Source organism: Ambystoma mexicanum, chromosome 12, assembly GCF_040938575.1.
Source record: "Ambystoma mexicanum isolate Mex_15411 chromosome 12, UKY_AmexF1_1, whole genome shotgun sequence".
Classification (NCBI taxonomy): Eukaryota; Metazoa; Chordata; class Amphibia; order Caudata; family Ambystomatidae; genus Ambystoma; species Ambystoma mexicanum.
In genome coordinates this window covers 850,219,995-850,243,492 of record NC_090936.1, presented here as the reverse complement: position 1 = coordinate 850,243,492, position 23,498 = coordinate 850,219,995, and the positions used below count along the sequence as shown (strand labels likewise).

At 45.2% G+C, this 23,498-nt stretch overlaps 1 protein-coding gene across 1 annotated transcript in view; it reads left to right on the top strand.

Annotated features, from left to right (window-relative positions):
• OTOGL (otogelin like) overlaps window positions 1–23,498 on the top strand; it is a 1,792,821-nt gene that overhangs the window by 520,415 nt on the left and 1,248,908 nt on the right. Inside the window, exon 14 of the mRNA XM_069629328.1 lies at window positions 21,059–21,105. Within this exon, the coding sequence (XP_069485429.1) occupies window positions 21,059–21,105 (47 nt within the window). The remainder of the gene's footprint in view (window positions 1–21,058; window positions 21,106–23,498) is intronic.

The window sequence follows — 23,498 nt, the reverse complement described above, 5'->3', positions numbered from 1 at the left end:
CGAAGCTCCTGCTGGTCCCCAGAGCGTGGTCGCAGTATCGCGCTTTCCCTGCAGATTCAAAGGAGGCCACTTATTGTAGCAGCAAGGCATACCCATTACTGCGCTGCAGGGACTTGTTAAGATATGCAGCCATACTTGCAATGCCAAGGCTACTTCTTCTTACCGGGCCTAGGTAGTGTAGCACAGCTTGCTTTTGCAGAGATGCAATCCAGCACCCATGCAGTCCTTCTCCAGTGGCTGGCCCGGATTCAAGTAAGTAGCTGAGACAGTTGTCCCCAGGGGCGGTCTCCCGTGCAGGGAGCAGGATTTTGGATGCAGCAGCCTTCACAGCCAAAACGGGATCAGAGGACAGTGGTTTGCCCCTACACTCACAGGGATGTTGCTGCGAGGGCTCCGGAGACTGAGCACACCACGAGAGGAAACCCCATCAGTGCTGCTGATATTGTGTTCAGGGAAGGATGTGGGCCGGATCAAGGCAAAGTCAGTCTTGACGGAGCACCCTTTTTTCCGTGGCCATAAACCCAGCAAGCCCAGCAATGCCAAAAGCCTCCCTGCTGCCCCTTTTGCCTGCAAAATCTCACCTTACACCGGGCCCAAGTGCCTCCCGTAACAGGGACCTCAACTGCCGTCAGCTGCTCCTGAGGGCTCCAAGCAGGGTCACTCTCTGCTCACAAGCACCCAGTCATAACCAGGAGCCACCTCCTCCCATCCATGGGTGTCTGTCATGCTCCTCCGCTCTGCTCTGAAGTCGCTGATCAGCCATCGGCTCAGCAGGGGATGCTCGCGACCCGAGGGCCCTCTGGGTGCTTGGATCGCAGCTTCCTCTCTCCTGTGTTTCGGCCGATCACACAGGGGTCAGAGGAGTCGATCAGCCCGACCGGCTCAGAGCCCGGCCAGGGTACCCTCCAGTCCAGTAATCTGTCAGACGATATGCAGGTGCCATCTTGGGAGCCAGCGCTGAGTCTCCTTGTCACTTCGATTCTTCTTCCCACAACTTGGTTGTTGATCGAGACGGGTGATGAACCTTCTCAGGAGTCTCACAACTTGGTTGTTGTTTGAGACGGGTGATGAACCTTCTCAGCAGTCTTGAAGACTATACAGCCTCCACCCACAAGAAAAGACACACAGGGACACTGAGCTTCGCCCTATGTGGACCCTTGCACGTAGACAGGAGTGCTAAGTGATACACCACTTCCCTTGACTTCAGTAAACAGAAGCTGCATAGGGCGAGAGGAAGGTAAGTTTCGGAGGAGAGCAAAAAGGAAAAGCAATTCTCAGTATACAACAATAAAGAGCAGCCACTTTGTTACCTAGTTTGCTGGGAAGGACACAGCCAGCAACAGAACAATTCAAACAAGGAAAACTAAGGGGAACTAAATACACAATGGAGTTTACCAATCTTGCTGTTGGAGTACATCCAAAACCCTTCAGGTAATGGCCTGTTGACTGGAGTAAGACCGTTGCAAGAACAGCGTTCCTCGGTAGAGGTTTCCTTTTATGCAAAGAGACACGTAGAAACGATAGAATTACGGCATTGTGTGAAAACCCTCTGGTTAGAGAAAAGAACCCTGCTACATGATGATATATGGTTGCATTTTTATTCCCATCCGATCCTCGCCTACTCACTCTGAAATCCCAGAGGGCAACACATCCTGCTCTCATCTGCCATGGGTGTCACAGCTTCGGCTTTTAGGCGCAGGAGTGGCACTGACCAACCACCCCCACTGCGGTCTTGGTGCCTGCATGACTAAGCTTACACAAGCCTCTGAGACCCCAGCAGGGAAAGAGGTTTAGGAACACGATGGTTGGATATGTACAGGTGCAGAGTATAACTGGAATGAGGGCTAGGAGAGGGGTAGTGTATAGGTAGAGGGACACAGGGTAAACTTAACACTGTACAGCATGAGCATACACATACACCCAATTGCATAATTCTCACATTGAATCCACACACAATACAAGATAACCAGAAAGGCACTTAGCTCTGGTTGTGAGTGCTGGCCTCCTGCCTGCGCACTCTCATGTTCGGTGTCAGGAGCAGTTCAAATGTTGCAAAGAGAGCTTGTATTAGCGATCTGCGTGTTTTTTACATGTGGCTTACACGTGGCTCAAAAGGCATACAGTTGTGCATGTAGCTAAAACTGGTGACACCCCCAAGGCAGATTAGTGCAGGTACATGCAACCTAAAACAACTGTATAAGTGCCCCCGGGGTTAGTAACTGCTCATGCAGCTCTAAGCATGCAGCAACGGTAGTCTGCCGCACATGGCTGAATTGGACTTCTAGGAGGCACCCAGTTTCCTCAAGCAGAACACAGTACCTTGTTCCAATGGTGCAGCTGGTGCCCTGGCAGTTGTTCCTAGTGGTTTCCCGCAGACCCACGATTCCTGGAGCTTCGTTGTGAAGGAGAACGCTGGAAGGGGGTCTGCACCACACAGGGATGAGGCCGGCAGCAACAACACGGAATAAAAGGTGTGCTCCCTAAAAACAGGAGAGGCTCTTCAGATGGCTATCCAGACCACTACAGCTGTGTGCAGCGATTTCGACCAAGGAAGAGGATCCTCTAGCTGTGGAAGATGAGCTGGTTGTTCCCACCAAGCTCAAGAGAAGAAGACTCCGGACTGGATCTTCTCTGAGTCGTTGAAGGTAAATTGCTCAGGACTGCAGCAGGGCTTCACCGGGTCGGGGTAGTTGCAGCAGCCGTCGTTCTCTCTGCTTCTTGTCGGTTCCTTGTAGTTCCAGTGGTGACTCTCTCTGACTTCTAGCCCAAGAGACCTGCCTTTTATGCGCAAAACCCCCATTCACAGAGCCTGGCTGTCAATCACGCAGCAGGGGGGTTGTCCATCCCGGACAACCACCTTGACCAATCCTAACAAATTGCGACTTGGGTTTCCTAGGATACCCTGTGCAGGGGGTGATTGCACCCCTCCCTCACATTCAGCCCACCTAGACACCCAGGCGCCTTGAGGAGGGCTTCTAGGTAGAAGCCTGCCAAAAGACAGCGATCAAAGAAGGCAAACCTGGTTTCCCACGCAAAGCAAAACACAAGAAGGAGTTTAACAAAAAGAAATGGCGAATAAACCGCACCAGAGCCAAAAGAAAAAGGATTTGGTCAAGCGGGTTTAAGTTCTAGGCTAGCACAATAGCCTACAATATTACCACGGTTATATAAGATAACCACGGTAGAAAGTTAGGGTAGATACCACTGCCACCAGCCATGTCTAAATGCTAAAAAGAGCGAAACAATGTTCTAGGAGTTACAGATCAAAAGGTATACAAATGAACCCTTTTCCAGTACTCCATGGAAGATGGGGTGTACTGGATCTGTGGTAGATTGACTAAGTAAAGTTAATGGTAACTTTACCCTTTTCTCAGGGACAGTAGTCGCCTCAGAAATGGAGTCGGTGGAAGTCTGAACGACAACCCAGTGCCACTGCACAAAAGGTGCGGTGTGACACACACAAAGAAGGGGGCTACTGAAGTTGTGTCCTTCAGAGCCCACAATCACAACAACAGGTGGAAACACATAGCAAAACACAGGTAAGAGTGGGGGAAAAGCTCTCACTCTTATCAAGTGGAAAAAAAATAAACTCCAGAAGTCCAGCAAAGCTGCTGGGGGACTCACTAGGTGAGGGAAATCAGCCATAGATGAGAATTCTCCCTAACAGTACCCACCCTAATACTGCTAATTTGACTAATATACATCTGGAAAAGACCTCCTTGGAGTTCCTCACTGCCATTGGTCTCGACCCTCCTCATAAGGAAAACAGCATTGAATTTTTGTTGAAGTTGTGGGAAAAAAGCAGAAGATTGGGACCGTTCTCAGAATTTGTCAAGGCTGTTTCATAAAAAGAGGTATGAGGAACACCTAAGACAAAGTTTTATACCTGGCCAACCGAGACATTATTTATTACAACATTATGGGCCTCATCAGTAGTTGGGCGGTATCCCAGCGGTAGATCCGCCAGGATACCGCCCAATGCCAATAGCGTTACTGTAACTTGTTCAGGTGTTATTAGAGCTAGAACTGGAGTTGCAGCAATGCTGTTACTCCCCGTTTTTGTAAAAGTCCATAGAACTCTATGGGACAGTATCGGCGCAATTACCATGGCGCAAATTGCGCCTCAAATGGGCGGAAAGTGTCCAGATTTACCTCTAGCTCAAAGTTGGAGGTAAATCTCAAACTTTCATCCCAAACTCAGGATTGGGCAGAATGGTGATGTGGTGGTAATGCTATTACTGCCACATTTTTATCGCTCCACCCAACCCCTGATGAGGCACTATGACTTTAATCATAGGCGCTTCATTTTATATTTCCGTTTTAATATTTTAAATACATTTGATTATATGGGGGCATGCTGGGTATACCCAAAGAGGAAAGATTATGTTGTATGTACATGATAAAGGTTGAAACAGCCTGACACGTTTTAACTGATTGTCCCAATTTGACAGCTTTTTATGACAGCTTTTTATTGTAATGGGTATACGAAATTTGTACACTGCCAGTTTAGCATTGTCTCAGATACATTTTGGGTTTGTATTTATTCGGCAGAGTAGTTAGTCGTTACTGCCGCCTCTTATATCTGGAAAATGGCTCAGTCCTATTTAGTGGATGCTTAATGAAATGCAAATGTAATGTAATCGTTATTTTAATTGTGGAGGGGAAACCAATCTAGAAGGTATTATTTGACGATGAATTATTTTGCATTCTAATTTAACTCGTATATATAGTCTAAGTATAATATATTGCCTACTGATAGATGTGTATCATTGACAGAAGTGTATTGTACATAAAATATACGGCATACAAAATGCTTATTTTGTGGTGATTACATTGATTGTTTTAGTGCAAAAGGTTTTTGTAAAGCCGTATGCACTTAATAAATAAAAATAATTTAAAAACATACAAAATCAAATACAAACTAGTGGGTGGGGCAAAGACTGACATGCAAATGGATCTTTCTCCTCTGTGAAGGGTGCAGTAAGATAAAATGTGGTTTTACACCCTCCTGAGTGGAAGAAATGCCATAGAACAGGGTATTTGACCCATGTTTGTTCTCAGTAGAGGGGCTTCCACACTCCCTTTCAATTTTGTACAACTTGGGCTTTCACCCTAAGTAACAAAGGGTAATCCAGACGTGGACCCCTTGCTCAGTGTGCCGCAGAGATGCTCAGTTTCACCTCACTGAGGAGGCCCAACAAGACCGAAACACATGTCTGGGGTTGCTGATGGTACTTTTATTCAGAGGAGAATTGCCTAGCATTTCAGTGCTGGACTGCCCTTTTGGGTGGGACAAAGACTGATATTAGGGTTCAGTGAGCTAAAATGTGGTTGTAGCCCCTACTGAGTGTAAGAAATTCCATAGAACAGGATATTTGACCCATGTTCGTTCTCAGTAGATGGGCTTCCACGCTCCTTTTCAATTTGACAAACTAGGATGGGTGCAATTGCATTAAGAAACAAATCTGGGGAAAACAACCTGTGTTGGAACGGACCACACTCGACTGACCCCACAAAAATTCCACAGCACTAAGTAGGGTGAAAATTAACAAAACATGTATTATTGCCAAAGCCTCAGGGAGGCTGAATAAAAACCAAAATGCATTTCGCACCACTAATAAGTCGGTTTTGACTGACCCTTCGCACAGTCTACGTAAAGGTGGAAAATCTGATTTGTTACAAGCAATTCTTATCTTGCAAAATGATGTTTCTCCAACGCAAACGGAAATCCCCAAGATGCAACCCTCCCCCCTGATTTTCAGAGGTCAAGACCAAGAGAAAGATCATGCTCATAATATACCGACAAGGAGTTTGTGTGCAGTTCAGGAAAAGATATCTAGCAACATTACCTCTAAATCAGTTCTGGAAAAAGCCCTTCAGAAAACTAAATATTTTGTAACCATAGAGCTGCTAAGAAGTCTAATAACATGAAAAGGAAGGCTAACTATAAAATATCATTGTGCTCATTTCTTAGAAACTTAACTATCCCAGATGTTGTGGAATTAAAAAAAAACCCAGTACATCCAGGATGGTTGAGGCGAATAATTCTAAACTTATTGTAACAACAACAACAATAACCTGAAATCCATGAGTTATGTAGTTCTGGCGAAGCGGCTCCAACTGGTCCGATTAAGCACCCACAGGCCACAATACAGAAAGTTCAGTTTCATGTTGACTCTGTAATTCACCCACAAAGAATCTCACACAAGGCCCAGTTACAAAAACATTTACCTATAGTCTCTAGCTGGGTAATCTTTGACCCAGTGTACATTCAAAATCACAAATCCACAGAGCTAGTAAAATCGGTAACATCTATTGGTATACAGTACGTCCCGCCGACTGTGGAGGATGAACAACAACCTTTACCTGAGTGTTCTGATTTGCCTGTAATTAATATTGGCGTTATGGATAACAGAAAATCTTTTTACCTTATTAGACTGAATCAAAGTTTAGCTATGAATAAACTACGATCCGGACAAGGAGCGGAAAAGAAGAAAATCTCTGTGCAACGGGAAGATCAAGGGAATGAGCGTGCATCAACTTCAAGTTTAGAAGTATCACAAAAGGAAAACAACAGTTTAACTCTCTTTCATTTAAAAGATGTACAAACAGGACTGTTTGTTTATCAACCATCCTGTTCAGTCGTAGGCCTGCCAGAAAAACATTTAATACAAGCGCATACTTTAGGTGAAGTGGCTGGTAATCCTGATGTTTGGACCACAGAGGTGAAAGACACGTTGATGGGTCGATTAGATAAAACACTAAAATGGATTCCTAATAATTCACTTATGAATAAATCAAGGATCATCCCCACTACTTCTACAGATAAAAATGTGGCAGATTCAGTTCAAGAGAGACCATGTATTATTGAGACTAGAATACCGTCTGATTTTATGTGGAATGATCAACTCATTTTGAGGTCTATTTTAAAAAGGAGTATTGGTTCAAACTTTGGTTATTCTTTGTATAATGAGAAAGGTGATCGTGCGGCCGGAGGGCAAACATTTTCCACAGATTTAAATGTTGTAAACCATTTCTATGAGAAATTGTGTCCTTTAGCGAACGGGAATCCGGAAGCCATTAAAGGTGACACTGAATATAAATCCTGCTCTTTATTGAGGAAGGCAAAGGGCTCCGAAAGGGTTCATACATATAAAGGTGACTTAGATGTCACAAAGGCTAGACGTTATAAGAATGAGCCTAGAGGTTTTATAGCTCAGAAAACTGCATTTCAGCAGTCTAATTATAGACTTTTAATTGAGTGTACTTACTCAAGAGAATGCCCTTATTAAACAGATCAGGAGTACTTTATTTATTTTCAGAAATTCTTAACCTACATGAAATTTCAACAAGGGCCATTTTGAGGCTGGCATTTTTAGATTACGAGAGAACAGATAGGGTGATAATTGGGTGACCCTAGTAGCCCCCTTTCTTATAGACCCATCTCTCTGTTTGATACCTCCTTCAAAATCTTCGGCCGTGCGGTTTTGGCACGACTAGAACAATGGATTTCTGACTCTGGGGTTCTTGCAGAGACTCAATATGGTTTTCCCCGGGCCTAGGAACTAGGGACCAGGCTTTGAATCTGTATTTGGTGGGAGCTACATCCGTACATGTGAGGGGTGAGCCTTTGTACTTAGCATTCATGGACCTGAGCACCGCGTTTGACAAAATAGATAGGGCTATGCTCTGGGCGGTGCTCAGGTCCATGGGTTGCCCGGAGGATTTGGTCAAGGTCCTCCAGATAATCCATGAACATACATCGGCTTGTGTCAGATTCGGGGAACAGGGACAGTGCACAGCCTTTTTTGAGACCTTCTTGGTCGTCCGCCAGGGCTGTGTTGTGGCCACGGTATTGTTTGCCCTTTGCATAAATGGTGTCTACCAGGCATTGGTTAACTCCCATACCGACTATATCACGGTGGGTGGCGTCCCCCTCCCAGTCTTAGGGTATGCCGATGATATGGTTTTAATTGCCCGTAACCCCAGAGCTTTACAATGCCTGGTGGATGTCTACACCCAATTTATGGCTTCCCATAAACTGACTGTGAATTCACAAAAATCAGCAGTTATGGCATGTAAGAGTTCGGGTGTGAGACATCTCAGGATGCGCACGATATGGAGTGGAGGCAAGCCTATCCCGAGGGTCACCAGCTTTGATTATCTGGGAATTTGTCGTATGGAGAATTGGCGAGGGTTTGGCCATGTCGATAAGCAATGTATGAGGATGAGACAGGTGCTTGGGGGTTTGTCCTGCTTTCAACATAACTGCGTGGGGCACCCAATCAAATTAATTCTCGAAGTATACAGGGCTCAAACAAAAACTACCACTAATTATGGGGCAGCACTGTGGGGTATGGAAAGGATTCCAAAAATCGAAAATGTGGAGAACTCCTTTCTTAAACTGCTTGGGCTACCACAGTCTGCTCCAAACTATGGGACACATTTAGAACTGGGATGTCCACACAGTACCCATGAGTGGCTATTGGCTCCAGTCTCGCATTGGCTGACACTATGGGCTAACCAGAAAGCCACTCTTTCACATAAGATCATAAGAGCCCTGGTGAGTAGCTCAGCTGTAAAGAAAATCCCCTGGCTTATGTACATCCAGAAATGCATTAGACAGTTAAATTGTGCTAATCGTGTCTGCCCCTCAATCTTCTTGACCCCCTGTGCGGTCAGGGTATACAAACAAATGTTTAATTCCATCTTGGTGGCAAATAGGGAGTCCGCTGCCTTGGGTATTCTTCCAAACAGAAGGCATAGTGTGTTAACATCTGCAGATGCTATTCAGCCGTACTTGCTCCACAGTGATAATCCTGCAGATCACTGGGCCTTGGCCCGAGCCCAGTTTGATTGCTTATGGCTAGGGGCACAAACAAAAAGCTGGACTCATAATGTGCAACCTACAGCTTGTGACTGCTGTCAGTGGACAGTGGAGGACCTTCTACACTTTGTGTAGTTTTGCCCACATTACACAGACCTAAAATGGAAAACACTCTTGCCACTACTTAGATCCGCTGGCTTGTCTCAGGCTAGGCCTGCTTTATGTTATCAGCTTTCAGCCGCTACCATGCCAGTGGCCTGGGGTATGGTGGACTACTTGAGAAGGGCCTGGTATCGGAGAACTAAATTCACTGCCCAAAATATGATCAAACCCTGAACATTTTATTGAATCGTTTGGACGCTTCATGTGGATTTTATCTTGATTTACACACATGCACATTTTAATCTTTTTTTATACATATGTAATGTTTGTAAGTTATTGCCTTGTTGAATTGGATTTTGTATTACTATGCAGTTCTATATTGTGTATGGTTTATGGATAATTTTCTTCCGAATAAACTTAATATGATGATGATGGATAATTACTTTTCACTGTAGTGCACTGTATGTGATGGGTCTGAAGGAAAAAGATACACTAACCCATATTGGTTTTCATGTTTCTCCTTATGAAGTCTCAGAGTCCCCAATTAATAAAATGGGTGGACTTAGACCTAAACCTATAACTTCATTGTGGAGAGATCCAGCTCAATATGATGGAATACAAACTTCAAATATAAAAAATAGTGGCAATAATCACTTGGATAGGGCCAACCTAGACTGTGACTGGTTGTGGTTGGCTGCTACACTTACGAAGCCTAGCGATTCAAATAGGCTTTCGTAAATGATACTTTGAAGTTTTTGTATTGGAATTCCAGGGGGCACACACAGTTGTTCAATAATTTGGAATTGGTTACAACTTTAAGACACTTTAATATCGTGTGCCTCCATTTAAACCCACGTGGGACGGGTACTCTGTTAGCTGCCAGCTCGATAAGAAACACACGAGGTAGACCTATGGGAGGTCTAATTATGTTGCTTAAAAATGATATTCATTTTCAGGACATCTTAACAAATGATATTAGGGAGGGCCATTTTATGGTGGAGTTTTCATGCTGGAACGACAATGTACAGGAATTTTTAATATGCAACATCTATTGGCATTCTGGAGTATTACATTGAGAATTGCTTTTGACAACCTTGACTGATTGCATTACACGATAGAAGGGCAAACATATTTTTGGTCACGTATTGGTTCTGGGAGACCTTCATTCTGATTGTTTAAATGCAGACAAGCATATATTAAAGCAAAAATTGGAAAGGTCGAATACTGCGGTTACAATTTAAAATAGGCAAATTAATGTTGGTAATGGTTTAAATTGGATAAATGCTATGGAACTCACGGTCATATAGAAAAGAGAATCAACATAATCTCAGAAACAACATGAATTACCCATGTTTCTTCCCTTTACCCGGAAGATGGTGTATTAGCCTTTAATGAGAGGAGTTTATTTGATCCTAATTTGCAATGGAAAGGAAGGCTGACCTACTCTGTGATTAAGTCGGCAAGTAATTCTTGCACGCTTGGACCAAACTATCTTTCTAATTGGCTATTTAAGGGAGACCCTAAAATGTGGGCAGTTATTTTGAAGTTCCTGTTTGACACCATTCTGGAATCAAGAGTACATCATATATCATTCCAATGTTTTAAAAAAAGTGTCAGATGAGACTCAAAGAATAACCGCCCTGATTACCATACTTGATGCAGTTAGTAAGATCTTTGCGTCTTTGGCCTTAAACCATTTTAAAGAATGGACAGTTTGTACACGTAGGCTCTGTAAAAATCAAACCGGATTCCGAAGACAACACAGAACCAATTTGAATGGGTCTGTTATAGAGTGCCTGCAGAGTTTAGTCTGTTTAGGTAAATATGACTACATCCATCTTGCACCAATTAACTTGTAAAATGCATTTGTATTGGTGAGCCATAATAAACTCTGGCTGAAGTTACATTCTTGGGGTATTTCCGATGTACTGTTGAATGTGCTCACCCGACTGCATACTGACACTAACGTTCAGGTTAGCATGAATCAAGGGGGATTACTTTCATGGAAAATACCCACTGCTTATGGATTAAGACAGGGGTACATCTTAGCCCCCTGCCTTTTAATTTATATTTCCACTAGCTGGGGTACCCGCCGTTGCCTGTGTCCTGATCGAGTGGTGTCTCATGTGCCACGGAGGATGTTGCTCGTGTCCTCTTGTCGGCAAGTCTTGCTTCAGTTTGCTCTGGTGTCTCATGTGCCCTGGAGGATGTTGCTCTTGTCCTCTTGTTGGCAAGTCTTGCTTCAGTTTGTTCTGGCATCTTATGTGCCCTGGAGAAAGTTGCTCTTGCCCTCTGGTTGGCAAGTTGTGCTGCTATTTGTTGTTGTATTTTTTATTTATTTTTATCTTTTTACATTTGTAGAGCACGCTGCAGCCCAAAGGCATCGAGGCGCTATTGCATGAAAGTGTACGTAGGCAAGATTATGGTTACATAGAAAACATGAGGTACTTAGTTACAAATGGGTACTGGGTTACAGTTGTAGTTGGCATACAGGCCAAATCAGGAACAAGTGGGTCAAACAAACAGCCTGGTTTTGATGGCTTTACGGAAAGGTAGGTGAGAGTCAATCCCCCTAAGGTGCGTAGGTAAGGAGTTCCAGTGTGAGGCTGCTATAGCTGGGACGCTGGTACCGCCTGCATGCACTCTGCAGGTCTTAGGGATGGAAATCAAGTTGGTGTAGGCCGTTCTAGCTGGGAAGGCCTAGAGGAAATAGGCCAGGCTATTCTTTGGGCAAGGTATGGAGGAGCCAGATCATGGAGGCATAGGGAGAGGATTTTAAAGATGATTCTCTGCCTAATAGGAAGCCAGTGGACCTGCCTTCTGAGATCAGAAATGTGATCCTTCTTGGAAAATCCTGTGGTAGCCCTAAGGGCGTTATTTTGAACGAGTTGGAGTTTAGCAATGTTTTTGCCAGATGTCCCACCAAGCAGAGCATTGCAGTAATCCAATCTAGATCCTATCGTGGCCCTGGCGATGGTGAGGCCATTTTGTGAAGATAAGAAGGGTCTTTTTTTTGTGTTTCAGAAGCTCTTGATATTGATTTTCAGTTTGCATCAGATGGAGATTTTCCAAGTGATGTTTGTTTTTTGTGTGGCATGTTTCAGTCAATGGCTTCAGCACATTTGAGAAAATGTCCAAGTAATATTGATTGATTGTGCTCACTTCTTGTGAATGAACGTAAGTTAACTGTAACCTTGCCATTTCCCAAATTAAGAGTGGCGTGATAAAAAACGAATTTTTGTTAATGCCCTTCAAAAATGCTTTAATAAACACTTCCGAACTGCATACAGTAGTAATATAGTTCAAAGGAATAACCAACACATCAAACATTTTGCTTCAGACACTTTTCCAAATGTCGCCTCCTTCTTGTACCTACTTTAGTGAATCGGGGTGAGCATCAGTAAATGAGGGTGTCTACAGAGTGAATTTTATGCATCCAAACATAGACTACAATCTTGCCCCAGACAAATGAGGAATCCATGCAAAATGTGGTAGCAGTGGATTCAACGGTGTGGATTTGTATAGCCATACAAACGTACATACACACATCCAAATTTCTTTTGCATATAAGATTTTTGCATCCAAACATAGACTACGATCTTTCCCCAGACAAAAGAGGAATTCATGCAAAATGTGGTAGATGTGGTTTCAACGGTGTGGATTTGTATAGCGGACAAACATACACACATACATACATTCAGATTTGTATATAAAGATGGATTGCTTTTCTCCTGCAGATTCCTCATCTTGATAGCTATCCATCATCCGGTTCTGCTGCTCGGAAACATTTCACGAGGGGGCGTAATGAACCTCGACTCCACCGTCGATCGTCGATGCGTTTTTCCCGGCTCTCGATCATAGGCCCTGGAAGTGACGTCAGACGTCGTATATATAGAACGTCACTATGCCCCATGCTTCAGTTCCTTTTTTCCACATGCTTGCACGCTGCATTGGGAACATGACATTGAGTTTCCTCCCCGTTTTTTGAATTAACTATCGTTTTCCTCAGAAAACCTCGATGCCATGTCGTCTCACCGAATTTCAGGCTTCAAGCGATGCCATGATTCTGAGGCCAAATTGTCTGTAACCAACCCCCATGACGTGTGTCTGTGGTGTCTAGGTGTTGGTCACGACACGGAGGCCTGCGCGTCATGTTCGAAAATGCAGCCGAAATCCCTACATGAGAAGGCCTGGAAACTGCCCTTGGGTCGACCATATGCAAAATCTCTGGCGCGGTCGCTCGTCCATTCTTCTAAGGCCGAGACTGAGAATCCCACCTCCAAGAAGGCAAAGAAAAACATTGCAAAACGACCAAGAAACGGTCCCATTCCAGGTGCCATTCCTCGTCGTCTTCCTCGCAGAAGAAGAAGCGGGAGCACGTCATCGGCGCGAGTCCAACTCGTCGTCGGAATAAGGTACACCCCAGGTGGGTTGGACCAGTCGGGAAGAGTGGCAAAGTTTTAAAACATCCATGCATGCAATGTTTAGACAGCAAGCTGCTGTAGGTGTGGCCCCGGCCCCTGACCAGCAAGCTTTGGCAGCGAAAGCAGCACTCGGCGCTCCCGATCCCAAGCCAGCCACTCTATTGATGGAGTCGACGTTGAAAACACCTTCGGGCACCAGGCCTACTAGTCATAAATCGCTGGCAGGCTGCAAGGCCGAGGCCCACAGCGTCCATCGGTCATCCGAGCATCCCTCTGTGTCGAAGGAACCATCAGCATCGAAAGCTGCCTTGACTTCAAAACCTATTCCATTGGCAGTCAAGCCCTTGGCACCGACAGTCGGCGATGGTTCATTTGTAACGCTGTCAAGAGCGGGGTTCTTTGACTCGATGCAGTCCATTTTCGGCATTGTTGACCCCGATGATCAAGTCGACCCCATTTACAGGGGAGCCAGCATCATCAATTATTTCGAGGACCAGACCAATTTATTGGCCCTGGCTCAAGATCTACATGACGCTAGTGGCCTAGATACTTCCCCAAACCTTGAGTTGCAGCTAAATCAGCACTATACTCATGCTAATGTCAAGTTCAGGGCTCTGCTTGACATGGGTGTTGACACCCTTGGGTTGAAGTGATCTACCACACCTCTTCAAGAGTATGACCTCACTGATATCTTGGACGAGGGTCCCACAGTTGGGCATAACTTGCCATTTAACCCAGCCATCACAGACCCTTTATCCTCCTTATGGCAGCACCCTTGCACAATTCCCCCTGTAAACACCAATTTTACAGGGAAGTACAGGCTGGCAAGAGGAGACCTTTCTTTCCTCACCACACACCTTTCCCGGAGGGGCTGGTTATAGAGGCTGCCACTATTTCCACCAGACCAGAGGCACCCACTTCCAATCTGCCTCTGGACAGAGAGGGGAAAGAAATAGGGCGCATAGGCCAGAAAGGTGTTCACCTCTGGCAGCATGGTGTTCAAAGCCACAAACATAGCCTGCGGATTTGCAAAATACTCCTTTGGCTTGTAGAAACCTGTGGAACATGTGGCTGAATATGTCCCTGAGGGTGCCATGCGGGACTAGTTTTTACAGCGGTGGAGGATGGGAAGGAGGTAGCCAAGCATTCATTGAAAAAATGGGCCGGGATGTAGCGGACTGCACTGGCCGTTCAATGGGTTCAGCAGTGGTAATGAGGTGGCAGGCCTACCTGAAAACTTCTGGTTTCTCCCCAAATGTTCAGAACAGATAGCTGGACATACCCTTTGTGGGAGACATGCTTTTTGGTCAGAAAGGTGACGGATCCTTAGAAAAGTTTAAAGAATCCAAGTTGGCTGCTAAATCACTGGGCCTAGCGGCACAGCCGGACAAACCTGTCTTCAGCTTTGCCTCCAGAGGCCGGTGCTATTGGCGTCACATACTCTATGGCAGGAAGGCACAACCAGGTAGGGGCAGAAGCACTTCTCGCATCTCGGAAGGGACAGAGGGTCTTCTAGAGGCCAACAAGCAACGGCAGCAGTGGGGGCGCCCTCACCCTCTAAGCCGCTTTGATTTCCCCTCCCACGATGCACCGGTTGGTGGATGGTTGGCAGGGCATTGGCCCCGGTGGCAGGAGACAACCTCTGTCGCCTAGGCACTGCAGTTGATTCGGTGGGGTTATTGTTTTCCCTTTCTAAAAAGACCACCAGACAGACCCCCACAGCCCCCAATCCAACTGGGACAAGAGCTCCAGGAAGAACAGAGAGCCCTGTTGTCAAAGGGTGCCGTGGAAGAGGTACCTCTCGAACATAGAAGATCGGGCTGGTAATCCCAGTATTTCTTGGTACCCAAGAAGGGAGGAGGTCTCCGTCCCCTCTTGGATCTCAGGGCTCTAAACAAGTTCCTGAGGAAAGACAGATTCAGGATGGTGATGTTGAGAGAAATCCTCCACGCTCTCGAATTCCAGGACTGGCTAGTGTCAATGGACCTGCAGGATGCTTATTTCCATGTGCCAATACACCAAAAGCACAGGAAGTTCCTGCGGTTCCTCATAGGGGACAAGCACTATGAAGTAACAGGGTTCTTCTCCCTCACTCACCACGTTGGAGTCAAGAAGTAAGATTGTAAGGTAAGTTTATTGGTACGAGAAATACTGCAACATCCACCCCTGCCAGTACAGCAGCTTCCCTATAGAACCTCCCTCAGAACAGTGTGTCACCAACACTCCATGTTCCATATGACCTCACCACCTTGTTTCACACACACACAGGTGCCTATAACATCCCATCACCATACAAAATGCATCCACCACCAGATGCCATTATGACACTCTGCCAGTTCAAGGTGCTGCCCTTTGGGTTGACCTCTGCTCCAAGGGTTTTCCTCAAGCTCATGGCGGTAGTTGCAGCTCACCTTAGGAGATCCGTGGTCTAAGTATTCCTGTACCTGGACGACTGGCTGATCCGGGGGAAGTTGCAGGGCAAGTCTTGTCTCATCTGGAAGACACCTGCCTACTACTGCACAGGCTGGGCTTCTCCTTCAACTTGAAGAAGTCCCATTTGACACCAGTCCAGTGGCACCAGTTCATTGGAGCAGTCCTAGACACTTGGGTAGGGAAGGCTTTTCCTCACGAAGAGAGAGTCGGAAACATAGCCCAGATGGTGCATTTGTTTCAGAACCACACCACCCTTCCAGCGGCTTCCTTCCTTCGCCTTTTGGGTCTTGTGGCCTCCTGTATTCTTCTAGTGCCAGAGGCCAGGCTGCCCATATGATCCCTTCAGTGGCTCCTGCGGGACCAGTGGTCTCAGTATCTAGGAGCACTCACGGATCACCTCTCAGTGTCCAGCCAGATAGTCCGCAAACTTGGCTGGTGGAACACGTGCAACAATCTCATTGCAGGCGAACCCTTCTGGCCTCCTTGGCCTCAGGCCTGAGTGGTCACGGATATGTTTAGGAAGGGTTGGAGCACGCACTGTGGGGATTTGCAGGTGAGCGGCCTCTAGTGTCCATCAGAAGCCAGGTGGCACATCAACAGGCTGGAGTTGCTGGCCATCTGGTTAGCCCTGAGGGCTTTTGTCCCTTCTCTCAGAGGGAAGCATGTTCTCGCCCTGACGGACAACACGGTGGCCATGCACTACCTCAACAAGCAGGGTGGTGTGTACTCATCCCCCCCCCCCCTCTTCATACAGGCGATACAGCTGTGGTTCTGGTTACAGGAGAATTACATCTCGATCTCAGCAGTTCATCTGGCGGGGACGGAGAAGACCTTGGCTGATACTCTGAGCAGGCAGCACACGGTCTCAAGCTAGTGGGAAGTGTGCCAGGAAGTCCAAGAGGAGGTCTTGCTCTCTGGGGTAACCCAGCAGTGGATCTGTTTGCCACAATATCCAACAGGTAGTACAAACAGTTTGCTTGCAGGAATTCCCAGCGAACAGCGCACTGCGGGACGTGTTTCTGGTGGATATGTCCATCCCTCTCCACTACGCCTACCCTCAGATTCCCATCATCCCTTGGGTTCTCAGGAGGTTCAAGAGATTTCGAGCGACCATGATCTTGATCGCCCCGAATTGGGCAAGGAGGATGTGGTACTCTGATCTCTTGGATCTGACCATCTGACTCATTCAGAGGTTCGAGTGCTCCCTCAACCTGCATGCGTGGCTCTTAAGAGGATGAGGTAGGATGACTGGGACCTCTCAGATGAGGTAGGTGAGGTGTTGCTGGCTTCACAGACCTTCTGCAAGATCTCTGTACATGTGCAGGTGGATAGGATTTCAGGCGTGGTGCAGGGAACGCGAGATTGACCCTATCTCTTGCCTCATCAGTGCAGTGATGGAGTTCCTTCTGCTACTGGCCTGGTCGGGCCTTCAGGTTACCACAGTAAAAGGTTATTTGGCAGCCCTGTCTGTGTTCAAGAGGTTCCCAGACCAAGGTTCCTTCTTTACTATTCCGGTCATGCCCCAATTCCTGAAGGGCCTTCTCAATAAGTTTCCGCCAACCCCTTTTGTGGTCCCAGATTGGGATCTTAACCTACTTGATGGCTGCTCCATTTCAGCCTATGTGCTCATGTTCTTTTACGGCGGTTATGCTTTAAAACAGCTTTCTTGGTTGCAATTACTTCTGCCAGGAGGGTTAGCGAGCTGCAAGCTTTGTGCTGTAAACCTCCTTTCCTAAGTTTCTTTCATGAGAAAGTCTCTCTCAAAGTCAGTTCCTTCCTAAGGTGGTTTCATAGTTTCACTTGTCCCAGTCTATCGTTTTGCCTGTCTTTTACCCTCATCCACATAATGGACCACATCCCTCGAAAGAGGAAGAACGGTTCCACCGCCTTGACCCCAAGAGAGCGTTAAGCTTCTATGTTGCTCGTACATCCGAGTTTCGGAAGTCGTACCAGTTGTTCGTGGCCCACTCTTTGTTTTGAAAGGTTCTTGCCATAGCCAAACAAACCCTGTCACGCTGGATTATTTTGTGCATATCTGAGTGCTACCAATCAGCAGGCAGGGTGCTTCCAGTGGGCATCAGGGCTCACAACCAGAGGGGTTTCAGCTTCTAGAGCCCTCAAAAGAGGGGTTCCTGTTAGGGACATATGTCATGCATCCACTTGGTCATCCTTACATATATTCACCAAGCACTATGCCTTGGATGTTGCACGTGGAGCGGATGCCCGGTTTGGTAGTACGGTTCTACAGAATCTACTTGTTTAAAAGCCTTCTGCCCCCCTCTGTTATTCTAACTGCTTAGGGATTCCATCAAGATGAGGAATCTGCGGGAGAAAAGCAATCAATTGAAGGAGAATGAATCACCGTAATTATCTTTCTATGGATTCTTCTCCTGCAGATTCCTCATCGACCCTCCCATCCACCCCGCTTAGAAGGTTCTCTGTCTTGTCACTTCTGTCCAAATGCAAAGACATCTGGTGATGGCTCTTAGATGACTGCTTCTGTCTACTTCAATAAAAAAAAGAAAAAAGGTCAATTATTGTTGTGCGGGATCACCCTGATGAGATGTATCCTTGTTACGCTTTTTACTGGTTGATTAGCCTCCTCCTGTGGTTTTTCGTTCTGAGGCTTTCATGCGCGGGGGGAAAAAAGGGAGGAACTGAGGCATGGGGCATAGAGACGTACTATATATACGGCACCTGACATCACTTCTGGAGCCGACGATCAAGTGCCAAGCAAGACGGATCAACGATCGACAGCCGAGTCGAGGTCCACTGCGCCCCCTGCTGAAAAGTTTCCAAGCAGCTGAGCTGGATGATGGATGTCTATCAAGATGACATGATATGATACATATAAAGACCAAGTACTGCACATTTTCTTGTCTCCCCATTATTAGATATTATCTTGGAAAACCAGTGCCTAAATTATTGTCATGAATTGAAATACTTGGGGAATGGGTTCTTGAATATCTGGACCTACTTGAAAGTATAATATGGCATAGAGTACTGGGAATCCCAAATACTGTTTCAACAGCAGCAATTAGGTACAAGCTTGGAATTGGCTCTTTAAGGAGCAAAGGTAGTTCGCAAACTCTCACCGTAAATTGGTATGTCCTTTGGAAAATACCTTTTACCAGGAGTTAGGAAAAGGACTACGAAATGTAAAATGAATCTCAGTATTTGGAGATCGCTGTGTAAGGCTCCTTAACTGTTATGGTCTTATTAAAACTACTTTCATTGATAACCCTGCCTTGGTAAAAAATAACTTTTATTAGAAATGACTGGTATAACACAATTAATTTAATGCATAATCATCCTAGTGTAATTCAGTTAGCCATGTAATATAACCAATTGGGAACGGTGGCTGAACATTTAAGCTCTTTGCATATCCGAAACTTAGGAGAGATTTTCAACGCTTTAGATGGAATTTGTACCATACATGGGAGAATCTGTTGAAATGGAAGAAAATTACAGAGGATCAATCAATTTGTAGAAGGATTGGCGAATTGGTGATATTCTGTAACAGCGCCACGATGCCTCCGGGCCGCTGGGTGCTTGATAAATCCAAAAAAAGAAAAAAAAATATACATCTATTGGCATACTGTCCCTCTTTGATAAGCATGAGATCCATCCATTTCAAGTAATTATTTGCACTGTATGAGCAAATGGAATCTGACACCTTTTGTGCCTTATGCCTTTAAGGGTGTCCAGTTTTTATTGCAGTTGTGGTAGTAAGCTTTTTGAATTGTTTAGATCTGTCAGGAAGAACTACTGAAGGGTAATAATGTATTTAATCATATTGAATAGTGACATGTCGATGGATTTGAAATAAGGTAACTTGATGATTTGTGAGAAGATTTATCAATTTCTATTGCTAAGTTTGGGTATTTTTTTTTAAGGTTGTTTTATTGACATAAATGTGTGTTTATTTTTCTTTTGTTAAGGTTGACATTTTTTTAACCAATAAACAAATACAAAAACAAAACGAAATAAATCTCTACAATTTTACCTGGTTAATTTAGCTGAAATGTAACAAACCTACATCATCTTTTATCCTTAGTCAACAAATAGGAAAAGTAAATATTTATACAAAATCAATTTCCATTATGCTTGTTAAACGCAGACAAAGCAAGAATCACAAGCAGCCTTAAACTATATTTTTTCAGCAACGTAGGATAATTTGGTGCTAGAAAATGCTATCTTTCATCCCTTATGCCTTCTGTGAGAATGAGATGGGAATTAACTCCTCAGTCATTGAACAAATTGATGGTTATATCTATGTGGCTACCGCTGTGAAAAGATGGTGTTGTTGGGCGTGTGACTAAAAATCACAAACACTGTGCTGATAAAAACATTGAAATAAAAATCATCTTGATATTATGTCAAATAAAGCCATTAGGGTGTAACTTTGCATTCAATTGTACTCATGATGGGAGTGGTGGGGTTGTTTCTGTAGCTTTGTGGGCTTGAAGCTATCCCTTTTTCCCCCAATTTGCAGCCTAGTGGTGCCAAACTGTTATCACATTAGTGGTTCATTAAATTAGAAGGTGGTCAGTGCAATGGAACATTAGCCCGTTGTGTTAGTCTAATTTTATTGTTTGGTCTCATATATGGAAGGCGATTTGATGATATTTAATTTATATGTATTGACCTGTTACCAAATGCATTGCATGCAAAAGAAGCATCAGTAATATTTTGTGTTGCTGTACTTACTGTATGCTGAGGATAATATTATCAAAGGAGAGTTAGCAAAGTAGAAATATCATCTAAAATTCAACTATCTAATATATCCTACAGTAAGGAAAATATGTGCTAGAAATCCAGCATTAGAATTTCAGGAAAAATCTAAACACACAGGCAGGAAAATTAATTACCGTAATGCTTCTGGTGCTCCTAATGCCCATTGTTAGTTTTAACACATTAAGTGTCATTTTCATTTTATGCAAGATCACCCACCAACTAGCATTTGTAAATGCCTGAATTTAAGTTCAAACACTCATTTTCTTCAAAAGCTCTCTTTTCTATTTCCTAGGCGCCAGGCACCACTTGTCGGCCACTTCAGAGTTTCAACGTGCACAGCTAAATCAGCCATTCGATTTGTTGACATTTTGCATTGACAATGTTATATAATAAGGCCCACTTACATATAAAGTATGATGACAGTACACAAGGTTTCTATGTAACCATAATAAACATATAAATAAAAAACGAAAAGCCTTTTACTGAAAACATTTTTTATAAGATAATAACAACATGTATTTATATGTTTTTATAGTGTTTGCCTTGGTGGTGTCTGGAACTGCACAGAGCACGATTGCCCAGGTACGTTTGGCTCCACATATTATTGTCAGTTTATTTAAGAGCATGTATAGAAACATTTTATTCACGCAAAGGTTTAACGTTTCAAACTCTGTTCCTTAGGAAATGTTCGATGCAAAAAAATGATATGCTTTGAAAAGCAAAACACAATGTTGCTTAGTACTATGTCATGTTTTCTTTTTTTCTGAATCAAAAATATCAAAGAAAAACATAAATACAGTATACTCATGCATAACCTCTTTTAGATATTAAGTAAATATAACACACACAGTCATTAAGTGCTGAAATCAGCATGCAAGCGCCTATATTAAGGGCAAGATTTAAAAATAATTTCTCCAGCATTGGATCTTTCATGGATTCACATGCTTAGAATATTCCCCGTCATCAGGCTGGGAATCCTCGGTAAGTTATACAGACCTTTTCCATAGGAAAACTTCCGACACTTTTGTGTCCTATCTACATCGTTTTGGGCCGCGTACGGCAGCGCCACTAGGACGTAGAGGTATAAATAGCCTCGCACCCGCAGCTTCCTCAGATTTCAACCGTCTTCCAAAGTAGTGGAATTACCTCGAGTATCTACTATTTTATTAGGTTGTGCATTCTTCTGCTTCTTCGACTGTTTCTTTTCGAAGAATGTCTGGAAAGGCGTTATTTCGTCCGTGTGCTACATGCGGTCTTAAGAAGGTGTATGAAGGAGACGGGCATATGGACTGTATCTACTGTCTTCACCCTCATCATACGGCGGACACGTGTGAGATCTGTCAGGGCTTCTCACAAAAGACCCTAAAAGATCGCAACAGATGCCTGGTTACTTGGCTCAACGACGGAGCAGGTGCGTACCCGGCATCGGCGGTAGGCTCTACAGCCTCGAGATCTAAGTCTCCTGTCCCCCCTCGTCGCTCAGTGTCGGCAGAGCCTCCAGCAAAGAAATCGCGCTCATCTGAAAAACGCCCCTCGGAGAAACATCCTGCGAGGTCCTCCTCTTCGCATAAGGCTCAGTCTTCTTCCTCCTCATCTAAAAAGGAGAGAAAAGACTCATCGAAATCCTCCTCAGGAGACCGTCATAAGTCTACCTCGAGTCGAGAGTCCTCGTCTCACAAGTCGAGGTCAAAAACGGCGGAAACGCCTCAAGGCCCTGCACCAGAGAATTCATCGACGACGATCCGGTCGTCGACGCCTGCTTTGTCTTTGGCGACGGCTCTTCCTACGGCTATTTCGTCAGGTCAAACAGCGCCTATGGAAAAGATGTCATCGTCGACGGTGGCCCCGTCGGTGGGATGGCAACCGGAGGTTTTTGATCTGATCCCGCCTGAGGCCTTGCTGCAACCAGAAGCGGCTTTCTCCATCTCGTCGGCGGAGGATGACCATGAGCCGGTCGCACATCCAACCGATCTGGGATTACAACCAACTGGTTCGGGGTCGCTCTTGAGTGGAAGTGCCATTCCAGTTACCTCTTCCTTACTGAATCCCCAGGCTGTTCTGTCCCTGAAGGTGTTGAACACATTACAGAAGCTGTTGGAGCGGTTGGATACTCAGTTACCTCAGCTTGTCCCGACAGTGTTACAGGCTTCGCCAGTCGTCGACGAGCCGGGCCCGGCTCCTCGCCCTCCATCCAGAATTCCTACTGGTTACCCGGTTGAGGAAGATCATTCTCGTCCACAGGAAGAAGGAGAACTGTCAGAGTCGGAACGTGAAGGGTCGGGTTCAGACATCTCGTTATCCCCCTCAAGGGACCCTACATGGGACTCTGAAGCGGAGATGGAAACTCCAAAGAGTCCGGCGCAGCCATCACCATCTGATGATGTGGGTGCTTTCCATGCCATGATGGGTAAGGCATGTGCGGAGTTTCGCCTAGTCCCAGAAGAAGAGAAAAAAGATTGTTTTCTGTTCGATCATATGGGCAAGAGAAGAAAGGCGATATTTGCTATCCCCATTTTAGACCATGTCTGGCAGTAGGGACTAAAAACCATGCATCACCCTTTTTCAGAACCGGCAGTAAATGGTTGATTGGAAAAGAAATTCAAGGCTCCGGAATCGATTCCCAAGTGCCTGACGTCTCAACCTTCGCTGGAATCAGTGGTATCCTCTGCGGCGGCCAGAAAGGCAAGGTCGCAACACAAATGCACGACCCCGCCAGACAACGAAGCCAGGAGACAAGATGCTTTTGGGAAGAAAGTGCTATCGGTTGGAGCTACTACAGTTAAAGCAGCCAACTCCCTGGCTATTATGGCCAGGTATGATAGGGATCGGCTGGCTCCTATCTTGGACAATCTCCCGGAGGAACACAGGAAATCTGCCATGCTGCTCGTACGTGAGGCAGAAGCATTTAATTGCCTATTTGTTGGAGGCGAAGAACGCTGGTCTACGCTCCTTTATTTGTTTTTGGATTGCCTGCC